Source organism: Ursus maritimus, unplaced genomic scaffold (genome assembly GCF_017311325.1).
Source record: "Ursus maritimus isolate PB19 unplaced genomic scaffold, ASM1731132v1 scaffold_19, whole genome shotgun sequence".
Classification (NCBI taxonomy): domain Eukaryota; kingdom Metazoa; phylum Chordata; class Mammalia; order Carnivora; family Ursidae; genus Ursus; species Ursus maritimus.
In genome coordinates this window covers 57,546,465-57,557,898 of record NW_024424341.1, presented here as the reverse complement: position 1 = coordinate 57,557,898, position 11,434 = coordinate 57,546,465, and the positions used below count along the sequence as shown (strand labels likewise).

The following is an 11,434-nucleotide window of genomic DNA, read 5'->3' as shown; positions in this document are numbered from 1 at the left end:
TTGATTCAACATCTAGTTTTGGAGCACCTTCTATATACCAGATCCTGATCTGGCATTGGGGTCACAGAAATGGAACAGTGTTTCTGCCCACACGGAGGTTGCTGGCAGGGGCCGTGCAATCATGCTAGAAGACTTTCTCTTGAGCTTGTGTTTCCAATGCATCTAATTGACCTGTTTTGCATATTGAACATTAGTAACACTTAATTGCTTTCACATAGGTACTTTTTAAAATGAAAATAGTTCACTTATTCCCATGCCCCAAGGGGGACCATGGGCACCCCACTTTGGAAAACAATTATAAATCAGGACGGTGGTCACGGTGCTCTCGCGTCATGGGGAAAATGGCCCCACCAGGCTTCTGGGAGCACCAGGGAGGGGTCCCCAGGATTGTCACAGGACCAGCAGCTGGCGGGGTGCTGCCCTGCAGATGACGGCTTCATTGTAACTGCAGTTTCCCTTTCCAGGAAGAAAACAGATGCGCTTCTTTGCCAGTCCTGACAAACGGCCTCTACTTAAGTTCCTCTTCATTAAGTAGTATGAAGACAGCAACTGTGGTGACTAAATTTGGAATCAGAGGCTTTTAAAGGCGAATCTCTCAGTAAGCTGTTACTGCATTTCTTCTCCCAGTTCAGGGATAAGAGTGGCAATTAGATGTATGTTTATGGCTTTGCTTTCGATCTCAAGGAAACAGTCAAATGACTTTTTCTCTATGGCGCAGCCGCTTCCCCAGGATTATGCCTCTGCCTGTCAGGCACAGCTTGGCCTCAGAAGGATCAGATGTTTCAAACAGATTTCCAGAACCACAGCACCCTTATCTCCTAGGGGAGGTTGAAATGAATGATTCCCAAGCAGTGGTATGCTGGTAAATTTAACAGTCGACTTCCCGGGGTAGGGGCAAGCCTTGATGGGTAGCAAATGCCGATGCCGGTGGTGTAAGGACTCCCACCATGGCTGATTTCAAGCCACGGATGTGAAGTCAGTTAACAGGAATTTGGGAAATTGATACATATAGATACAATTGGTTCACCTCAAGAGTATACATAATAGTAAAATGTAATCAAGGGATTGGGAAATGATGAGTGTTGAGTATTTAAATTTGTTTTTAGTAAGATTAATCATAAATATAATTTTTTTAAAAGAATGGTGTGCAAAACAAAACCAACGATCGCAAAATTATCAGCTCTTGTGCGCTGCTGGGAGCGAGCCCAGCACACCAGGGCTCCCAAGTTTTCAATCAACCTTGAAATTACTTGGGTGCTTGAAAAGTCTGCCCTCAGACTCTCAGGGCAAGGGCTTTCCGCAGAACTTAGCAGGAAAGAAATCCCTCAGCCTCAGAAGCCACGTTGGCTTCTGGACACCAGCCAGCCTCCGGCCAGGCTTATCTGTCCCACGCTGCCCCTGTGCCTGTCCCACAGCCCTCACACAGTGGCACTAATCACTTCAAACATCAGTGACACCTAGGCACACAGCTCACATCCAGACACCGTCCTGGTTCAACCCCATGACCTCCACAGGTTTCCCCGTGGCAGAAACTAGATCTGGTATGCTGCTCTGCCAGGCTCAGGCCCAGCCTGGTGCTGTGGGGTCACATTAAACCCCTGGGTTCTAAGACACAGACCACAAGTCCACTGACCTGAAAGTAACACTCTAACAAACCCTCAGTATCACTCAAGTGCAAAGTGGGCTCCTATTTGAATTTGGGTTCAAACCAACTGTCAAAGAATTTTTTGAGGGTCACCTGGTGGCTCAGTCGGTTAAGTGTCCCAACTCTTGATCTCAACTCAGGTCTTGATTTCAGGGTCTTGAGTTCAAGCCTCACATTGGGCTCCACACTGGGTGTGGAGCCTACTTGAAAAGCTTTTTTGAGACAATCAGGGAAATTGGACTTTGATTTAATGCCATTTTTAAATGCAATAATGTTTTTTTAAAGCAGATAAGTTCTAATCTTTTTTAAAGCAGAAGTTTGTTGGCAAACTACAGTCCCACTTCCTGTTTTTGTAAATAAAGCTTTATCAGGACACAGCCACGCCAGTTCATTTTACATGTTGTGGCTACTTGGAGGGCAGAGTAGGCAAGACGGAGACAGTGTGGCCCCCAAAGCCCCAAATATTTACAGAAAACATTTGTAGACCTCTGTTTTAGAGAAACATCCTCAAGTATTTACCTACAAAATAATAAGATGTCTGGGATATGTTGTAAAATACTGCAGTGGGGGAGGGAGAAAATGTAAATGAAACAAGATGGACTAGGAGGCGTTGGATGCCCTTGGGTTCATCATCCCAGTCTCTCTGGTTTTATGTCTGTTTGAAGTTTCCATAATAAAAAGCTTTTGATAAGGGAGGACCTGCCCTCCACAGCCTCCCAACTGCTCCGACTTCACCAGGACCCTGGCACCTTTGGTCTAACGGGAATCAGGACAAAGCTACCACCATTGACCCCGTTTCCGTACACGCCCGACGATGACTTCTGTCCCGGGCTAACCAGAAAGGCCATGGGCGCTGAGAGAGCCCCCCAGAGCCAGCCATGCAGTGAGTGCCCCCCATGGGGTCCAGGGGTTCTGGAAAGGGGAAGGAGGGGCAGGAGGGCTCTGTGGGAAGGGGGACTCTGTCCAGGGGTCAGGCCCATAGATCAAGGGCCTCGGGTAAGTCTGTCCTCTGCTCTCTGAGCCCCTCCCTGATCCAAGTCTGGACCACTGACTTCTACCTGGGGCCCTGGGCATCCCCTGGGCAGGCCCTACCCCCTCAGAGACTCGGTGAAAGCTTTAGTAGGAACCACTCACGGTCTTTGAACTGCCTCAGAGAAAATAGTATGTGTAAAGCAGGAGCCCTGTCCCCTGCACAACTGTGTAGCCCCCAGTATTTCTTATCCTGCCAGCTGTACCCAGGTCTCTGTCCTGGACTACAGCTGGCCGCTTGCGGGAGTTCATTCAACACAGCCTAAGCCTAGCCCAGGGGTTCTTAGGGTGCTTTTGCCTCCCCTTCCCCTGGGAATCATTGACAATGTCTGGAGACATTGATGGTGGTCACAGCTCAAGGGACAAGTGCTGCTGGCATCTAGTGGGTAAAGGCCAGTGAGGCTGTTCAGCCTCCTACCGCACAGGATGACCCGCACAAAGATGGCCCCAAGTATCAACAGTGACGAGGCAGAGAGACCCTGGCCTGGCCCCCTCCCCAGTTCACAAGCCCGAGCTTGCTTGCCGCTGACGAGCAAGTGTTTCAGAACGTGGGCCTGGAGCCTGGCTGCTGGCATCAAACCCAGGTGCTGCCCCCTCTCAGCTGGTGACCTCTCTGGGCCTCGGTTTTCTCCATGTAAGATGGGGACAGCTAAGCCCACCTAGTCAGAATCCTTACTGGAGTAAGTGAAGTGGAATGTATGAAGTATCTGGGACGTGGTAGTCAACAGCACCCGCAAGCATTTCATAGGGAGCAAGCAGACTGATCAGGCCCTGCCTAACAGGATCCCTACCCTCTCAGGGGCAACTGGCTCCCAATCCTGGGTCGCCTCATGAGGGGTTCCTCTCCCTCCCTCCCTGCCTCGCTGACCCCTGGAGGTTGGCATTTCACATCTCTTAGAGTCCAGGAGGTGAGCCGGGGGTGTGCCTGAGCCAGGGGGCTTTGAACAGCAATCCTCTGTGGGAGAGAAGCCAGGGGGGTCAGCTCAGGGACCCCAGCAGGGCCCCCCAAGTTGTTTTGGGGACCAACACTTCTTTCCTAGACAAGTGCAGGAGTTCATGTCTCTGTGGCCTCCACCCCTTTCTGCTTTGATGGTATGGCCGCTCGCTTTCTCTGTGTGGACATTGCCTTGAGGAAGTAGAGCAGATGGGCCTCTGGCTGGGGGCCAGCGGGACCCCCAGCTCTGTCAGTCCCCACTGTGGGACCCAGGGCATGAGCCTTTGCCTCGGTGGGCCAGGTTCCCCTCCAACTAGGGTCCTGGCGTTAGAGGAGCACTCGTGCCATGTGCTCATGTCCTCCTGTGAGGACAGCCCCAGCATGGCGGTGCTCAGACGCCCCACATCACCGGGAAGAAAGCAGGCAGGGGCGGCCAGGGGGAGGCCTTCCTACCCTGAGGCCTTGGGCAAGTCCTGGGGTCTCCCCCCGCCTGCCCCCTCTCCATCTCAGATCCTCCTCTGTCAAGTGCAGTGCTGTGAGGCCCGCAGTGAGTGCAAAGCACCGAGCCCAGGACCACCTTCGTGGGTCCTCACCATGGGGACGGTCTCTGCCATGTGTGCTAACTTGCGCCCTTCGCTTTCTTGGCATTTGGTCTCGAGGCTCGAGGCTCTGTGCAGCGGACTGTGTTTCCTTCTTGGCTGCCTCCCAGGCCCCCGCATCATATGTTTTCTGACTCATATGCCCCCCCTCCCCCCATTCTGCTTCAAACCACATCCCTCTTTGATGGACCCTTTCGGGTTTTCCCGTCTTTGGCTACAGAGGATCTGCGGCCTCTGGCTTTACTCCTCACCAGCTGCCTGGTGCCCTCTGCCCCCACGCCAAGAAAAATCCCCGAAGTTTCGTCTTCTACCTCCACCACTTCAGGGGACCTGCCACATGTCCCCTTGGCTAAAGCCCCAAAAGCTGAGGGACCCCTGCCGCCACAAGTGGGACTCCTTGGAGCCAGGTCATCTTATTCTTCTCACTGCCTGACCTCAGGAAAAAAGCGCCCCATATATAGGAGTGGTGAAGGCCAAGGCCAGAGGCCAAGAGGCAGAGGTTCCTGCGGCCTTTTTGCTGAGGTGCCCCCTGGCACCCTAGCCTGAGCTGAGCACCACAGCTGAGCATCTCAGCGCAGGGATGGGAAGGATGAGCACACATCCTGGGCTGCTCCTTGTGCAGGGCTGGGGAGCAGGGGGTCACTACTTGAGCCCCTCCCAGTACCCCCCGTGGTGGCAGCAGCTGGCATTTCCTAAGGAGCAAGTTCTAGTATTGACTGAGGAGCTTGTTCACAGGGCCTGACCTGGACTCACTGCCTAATCCTACCCACATTTTAAGGCCCCCACTTGACAGCTGCAGACCAGAACCATCGAGGCAGGCACCAGGCTCAGGACCCAGCCAGGCTGGCCTCAGAGACTGAGGCTCAGAGCAGCCACGTGGGAGGGGAGTGGAGCCAGTAAGGGCCCTTCAGGGCACAGCGGCGACTGACACACAGAAGGACTCAGAGGCTGTCACAGGGAACATGCTAACCCCAGGGGCAGACACAGGGACCCTGAGACCAGGCCCCCTTAGCATGGTTCCCTCAGCATTTATTTCCAGCCTTCCAACCACCCCAGAAGTATCTGGGGCAAGAGGAAGAAAATAGACTGATTTGCTTCCTCTCAACCCCCCTTCCCCACCACCCACCTCCTCCAGCCTCAACTAAACTCTGAGCACCTGACCGTACAACCCAGGAAAGTAGTTTCATTTCCCCGCCACAGTTTTCCCAGAGGGAGGGGAGGGCGGGGCTCAGCTAGTTTAAGGACCGGCGAGGGGGGACGGGGCAGACCAGTGGGAGCAACAGAGGACAGAGGTGCTGCTGCTGTCCACGGAGAGCCAAGGTAGAGAGGAGGCTGCAGAGACTGGGACCCCCAGAAACAGACACTTGGAGACAGGGAGGGCAGAGGAGAGGGGAACAGAGAAGAGAAAGGAGTGCAGGGATGGGGACAGAAGGGCAGACAGGTGAGCACAGAACAGGAGACGGCTAGATGGGACAGATGGAGGGATGAGGCCATACGGGTGGCCAGGCCCCTGTCACAGTGACCCTTGCCTCCCCTCCAAACTAGACACCATCTCCCACCGAGAGTTATGGCCTCGTTAGGTAAGTAAGCAGGGGAAGGGGCACAGGGATGGGGGGACGGAGCCCACTTTTCTCCCCACACATACCTACTGACCTGCCCACTGACCCTGTCCCTCCTCCCTCCAGCCCGGTACCTCCTCGTCCTGGTCTCCATCTTCCTCAGCCTGGTGGCCTCCCTGGATTGGAAGACTTCCCACAGCCAGGATCCCTTTGAAAAATGTATGCATGATCCTGACTATGAGGTGCTGCTTAAGGTTGTGACCTTGGGCCTTAATCGGACCTCAAAGCCTCAGAGGGTGATTGTGGTTGGTGCTGGTGCGGCTGGTTTGGTAGCTGCCAAGGTGCTCAGTGATGCGGGACACAAGGTGAGAAGTTCTGTTTGTAGTCTTCCTTGAGTCTTTCCTGCTGCAGGCTGGGAGTCCTGGGTGTGAGGGCCTGGCCACATCCCTGTTAAGGGGCTGGTAGGAGGAGAGCTATGCTTTGCCCCTTGGTCTGGGGAGTGAAACCCAGAGGGAGGCTGAGAGGCCTTTGATTTCCCTGTCCTGCTCATTCCTGAGGGAACTCCCTCTGAATGTCCTCCAACCTCCTGGGGGGAATTTGTGTTGGTGGAGATGGAAACTCCCCTCAAGGAGAAATGCCCCCTGAGGTCTAACCACTGTCCCTCTCACTGAAATCCAAGAATGAGAATGGGCCGGGCCAGGACCTCTGTGCCTACAAGAAATCTCCCCACTCTCTGAGCTGGGAAGTCCCTTTGCAATCTGGCTTACCGTCTTCCTGCTGCAGTCTGGAGAGTGTCCTATTGTACGTGTTTGCTGTGATATCTGTTCTACCAGCTCCTCTCACTTATCCATAAAGAAGGGGGTCCTTCTCTAGTCGAGGTCTGTGCTGCCATGGGGATGGAAGGTTGGGCATGGGGGGTCTGTGGGAGGAGCTGAAGGGCCTTGCCTGCTGCCCCCCCCCCCATCCCTCAGGTCACCATCCTGGAAGCAGACAACAGGATCGGGGGCCGCATCTTCACCTACCGGGACCGGAAAACGGGCTGGATTGGGGAGCTGGGAGCCATGCGCATGCCCAGCTCGCACAGGTGAGGACTGACCAGGCAGCCGGGCGGGCACTGCAGCCACTGCAAGTCCCACGGCTATGCCAGATCCCCAACTCCACCCCCACTCCAGGGCCAGACTGAACAGCTCTGACCCCAAACCTAACCCCCCAATCAAGTTGCGTCAAGATTCCACCTCCCTGTCTGTCCATCTTCTGATCTAACTTCAACATCTCCTAGGTCCAGCCAGACCTCCAGACCCTACCCTGTCCCTTCTCCTTGACAAGCCCCCATGCAACCCAAACTCTGTCCCCAGACCCACTTCAGCCCCAGTGAAAGCCAGCTCCCGCTCCAAACACAATCCCAAACCGCTACAGCTTCAGCCTTCCAGCCTCGGGCCTTGTTCCCATTTCTTCCCAGGCCCCAGCACACATGACCCCGACTCTAACCCTGCTGCAGCCTCGTGCCCGTCCCCAAGCCCCCGGAGAGGGGCACCGACTCCCCCCTCCACACACACACATGCCCTACCCGGCCCTCACCAGCCTCTCCGGCTCCTTCAGGATCCTGCACGAGCTCTGCAAGAGCCTGGGGCTCAACCTGACCAAATTCACTCAGTACGACGAGAACACGTGGATAGAAGTGAACAACCTGAAGCTGCGGAACTACGTGGTGGAGAAGATGCCCGAGAAGCTGGGCTACAAACTGCGCCCCAGGGAGAAGGGCCACTCGCCCGAAGAAATCTACCAGATGGCTCTCAACCGGGTAGGCGGCCGGAGCCCTGCGGCTGTCCTCACTCCCCTCAGCGCTCCGCCCTCTGCCCAGCCTCCTCCCTGCCTGGCTGCTTGCCTCCCTTATTCCTCCCTGTCTGCTGTCTGCCGTTGCTGGCGCTTCCATCTGTGGTTGCCCATAAATGCTGCTCATCCCCAAAGCTCCATCACGCTTTGGTCTCTGATCCCCTACACACACACACACACACTGTCCAGACAGCCTCACCTTACACATCTTTGGCTTAAACTTTGATCTACAGGCTGATGTCTTCCCCATCCATCTCTGGAGACCCAGACTTCTGTCCATGCCCCCCCCTCCCGGCTGTACTCTGGGACCCATCAGCTCCCACTGAGCTCAGCGTCTTTCCCTAACCCCACTCATATTCCTGCGTTTTCCCATCGCATAATGGCCCCATCACCCCCGCCCCAGTCACAGGCAGACCCCCAGATGTCATCCTAGCTCCCTCCCGCTCCCTTCCACCATCAGTACCCCCCTGCCCCATCCTTCTTGCCCCCTGATCACTTGCACTGTTCCCACCTCTCAGTCCCCACAGCCCCTGCCCCAGCTCAGGTTTGAGCCTTTACCCTGGACCTTCACCCTGCTCCTCCCCTGCTCACAGCCCCCTGTGGCTCCCCAGCACCTGAGCCTCAGGTTCAAGCCCTGAATGGTTTGGTCTCTCTCACCCCCCTAGCCTCATCTTCTCCAAGAAATTTTTGTTACCCCTCAAAGCCCTCATGGTGGCCCAAACACCCCAGCTCTGTACTTTGTGCCTGCTGTGCTCCTGCATCATGCCCTTGCTTGCTCTTGCTTTCTGCCCTGCCTGGAAGACCTTTTCCCTTTCCCACCCAGAGAACCCTGCTCATCCCGCAAGAACCAACTCCAATGTCCCCTCCTCCAGGAAGCCTTCCCTGGTGCCCTCAGGGAGGAGCAGGCCTTGGCCTCCTCTGGGAGCTCCTAACTGTCTACCTCCCCCGTGGGACAAGGGTGGGCACCAAGTCCAGGCCATTTCTGTGCCCTGGCACTGTCCAGTTCAGGGAGCCTAGGGAGACTCAAGGTGAACGATGAGTGAGTGAGTGAAGGGGCACATCCTTTGGGGAGTTCCCTGGCCACAAGGGAGAAGCCAGGTGGACAGCGAAGAGGGCTAAAGTGAGACGGCGCTGTCAGGAAGGGAAGAGACTTGAACAGCATGGTAATGGGTGGCCGCTCCTGTCTCAGGCAGAAATGAGGCAGGGGAACCAGAGCAGTGGTGCAGATGTGGGGGGCTGGGGGGTGCTGGGCACTGTACATAGTGCTGCATAACTGGAGCTGCCCTAAGAGATGGTGACCCAGGAGCTGGCTGAGGGTGCAACTCTGGGGCTCTGGGCACTGGGGAGCCACGGAAGGGCTTTGGGCAGGGGAGAAACCAGAGAATAAACCCCTCAGGGCTGATGGGTGGCAGAAGGGACCTCTGCTTCTGTCTGTGCCCACAGCGATCCAGGTGACAAACAATCATTGACTCACAGGCTAGGACAGATGCAGACCAAACCATGCCCAATGGGGATTAGTATGACACCGTCAGGGTGGGCTGAGGCTGGGGCAGGAGGGGCAGTAACGACTTGGTGAGACATTACAGAGCCGTGACACTGAATCGCAGTGGAGGACAAGGTGGAGGGCACAGCTTGGGCAAGGCCTGGTGGCTTGAACAAGAGTGGCAAATGGCTGGCCATGGGCAGGTGCAGGAGGAGACCCCAGGTTTGTACTCCAAGCCTGGCCTCTGCAGTCCTGCCCCTGGAGCTCAGCGCTGTCCCTTGTTCCACCACAGGCCCTCAAAGATCTCAAGACACTGGGCTGCAGAAAAGCAATGAAGAAGTTTGAAAGCCACACGCTCCTGGTGAGTGGGGGCCCCAGCGTCGCTGTCTGAGAAACCCGAACAAGGAGGGTGCCCGTGGGGCGGGAATCCTGGACTCCAGGCCTGCCGTGGACCCCCTGCCTGACCCCGGGGTGGCACACGCTCTCTCTCTGGGCTTGCTTCCCTCATCTGTCACAAAAGGGGGGACTGGACTGCTAAGCTTCAGAGAACTGTTCTAAGCTCATGGTCATGTCACGGAACCAAGAGGCTCAGCCTGGGAGGGACCGCCACAGGTGGGGACAGAGCAGCAGGTGCTGCCGACTTGGGTCCTGACCCGGACGTGCGCGCGTCCCTCAGGAATACCTCCTCGGGGAGGGGAACCTGAGCTACCCGGCCGTGCGGCTCCTGGGAGACGTGATGTCCAAGGACGGCTTCTTCTATCTCAGCTTCGCCGAGGCCCTAAGGGCCCACAGCTGCCTCAGCGACCGGCTCCGGTGAGGGCCGGGGCCAGCGGGCAGGGGCGGGGCCGACGAGGGCCCCCTCGCGCGAGTAGCGGGATGGGCGAGGCCGTCGGCGTGGGGTGGGGCGGCACTCGTGACAAGGGGCGCCCGCGTCTGGCCACACTCCCTTCCTCATCCCGGGTCCTCCGGAGGAACTGGGAAGGAAAGATTCCCGGAGAAAGGCGTGGCCCAGAGGAGGAGAGGCGCGGTGCCCGGGTCAGACACTTCTCGGCTTCCTGATCCTTGGGGGACGACGGGGACTGGCGAGGGCAGGGGTAGATGAGTGGGCGGGGTCAGCGAGGAGCGGGCAGGTGACAGGGCAGGTAAGGGAGTGGGCGGGGCCTACGAGAAGGGGCGGGACAAGAGGGGACTTGGCCGGCGAAAACTAGAACCCGGATGCGGGAGGGGCCTGCGGGGAGGAGCCGACGAGGAGGGGCAGTGCCCGAGCTCCGGGATCACGCTCCCGCCCTGCCCGCAGGTATAGCCGCATCGTGGGCGGCTGGGACCTGCTGCCGCGCGCGCTGCTGAGCTCGCTGTCCGGGCCAGTGCTGCTGCACGCGCCTGTCGTGGCGATAACGCAGGGGACGCACGAAGTGCGCGTGCACATCGCCAGCTCGCGCAGGGCCCGGAGTCTGAAGGCCATGACCGCCGACGTGGTGCTGCTGACGGCTAGCGGGCCGGCGCTACAGCGCATTACCTTCTCGCCGCCGCTGTCGCGCAGGCGGCAGGAGGCGCTGCGCGCACTGCACTACGTGCCGGCCACCAAGGTGTTCCTGAGCTTCCGCCGGCCCTTCTGGCACGACGAGCACATCGAGGGCGGCCACTCGAGCACCGCCCGCCCGTCGCGCGTGATATTCTACCCGCCGCCGGGCGAGGGCGCGCTGCTGCTAGCCTCGTACACGTGGTCGGACGCGGCGGCCTCGTTCGCGGGCCTGAGCCCAGAAGACGCGATGCGCGTGGCGCTCGACGACGTGGCGGCGCTGCACGGGCCGATTGTGTACCGGCTCTGGGACGGCAGCGGCATCGTCAAACGCTGGGCCGAGGACCCGCATAGCCAGGGCGGCTTCGTGGTGCAGCCGCCGACGCTCTGGCCCGAAGACAAGGAAGAAGGGCCGGACTACGACTGGGCGGTCCCCTACGGCCGCATCTACTTCGCCGGTGAGCACACGGCCTACCCGCACGGCTGGGTGGAGACCGCTGTCAAGTCGGCGCTGCGGGCGGCGGTGTTGATCAACAGCCGAAAGGAGCACGCGCTGGTCGACAGCGACGCCGAGGAAGGGGTTGTGCGCCTGGTACCCAGCCGTCCCCGCTGCGAGTTCCAAAAGGGTGGTGCCACCGACGCCCCGGCTGCACAGAGGATAACTGCTCGGCACACCACCCACAGGAGACCCGAGCATTAAAAGTATTTTCAGAAAAAGCCGTGTGGTCCTGCCCTCTCCCTGGGTTCAGTCGCTTCCCCGGTTGCCTGGAGCAAAACCATTAGCCTTCGTGGTAGAAGGGGCGGTGCCTATTCTGGAGCCCCCAGAAGCTGCC

General features: G+C 57.8%; 1 protein-coding gene across 5 annotated transcripts in view; it reads left to right on the top strand.

Annotated features, from left to right (window-relative positions):
- Positions 1 to 11,311, top strand: part of IL4I1 (interleukin 4 induced 1) — a 34,487-nt gene extending 23,176 nt beyond the window's left edge. The window contains exons 2-9 of one of the 5 annotated variants that reach the window (XM_040634329.1): positions 465 to 598; positions 2,384 to 2,528; positions 5,893 to 6,131; positions 6,738 to 6,850; positions 7,366 to 7,567; positions 9,375 to 9,443; positions 9,759 to 9,895; positions 10,380 to 11,311. In XM_040634329.1, coding sequence (XP_040490263.1) covers positions 2,492 to 2,528; positions 5,893 to 6,131; positions 6,738 to 6,850; positions 7,366 to 7,567; positions 9,375 to 9,443; positions 9,759 to 9,895; positions 10,380 to 11,301 — 1,719 coding nt within the window. In that variant the 5' untranslated portion in view covers positions 465 to 598; positions 2,384 to 2,491 and the 3' untranslated portion in view covers positions 11,302 to 11,311. Of the gene's footprint in view, positions 1 to 464; positions 599 to 2,357; positions 2,529 to 5,447; positions 5,528 to 5,752; positions 5,788 to 5,892; positions 6,132 to 6,737; positions 6,851 to 7,365; positions 7,568 to 9,374; positions 9,444 to 9,758; positions 9,896 to 10,379 lie in introns of those variants that run through there. The other 4 variants (XM_040634328.1, XM_040634330.1, XM_040634332.1 and 1 more) reach the window with 4 other exon arrangements.
- Positions 11,312 to 11,434: the final 123 nt, after the last annotated feature.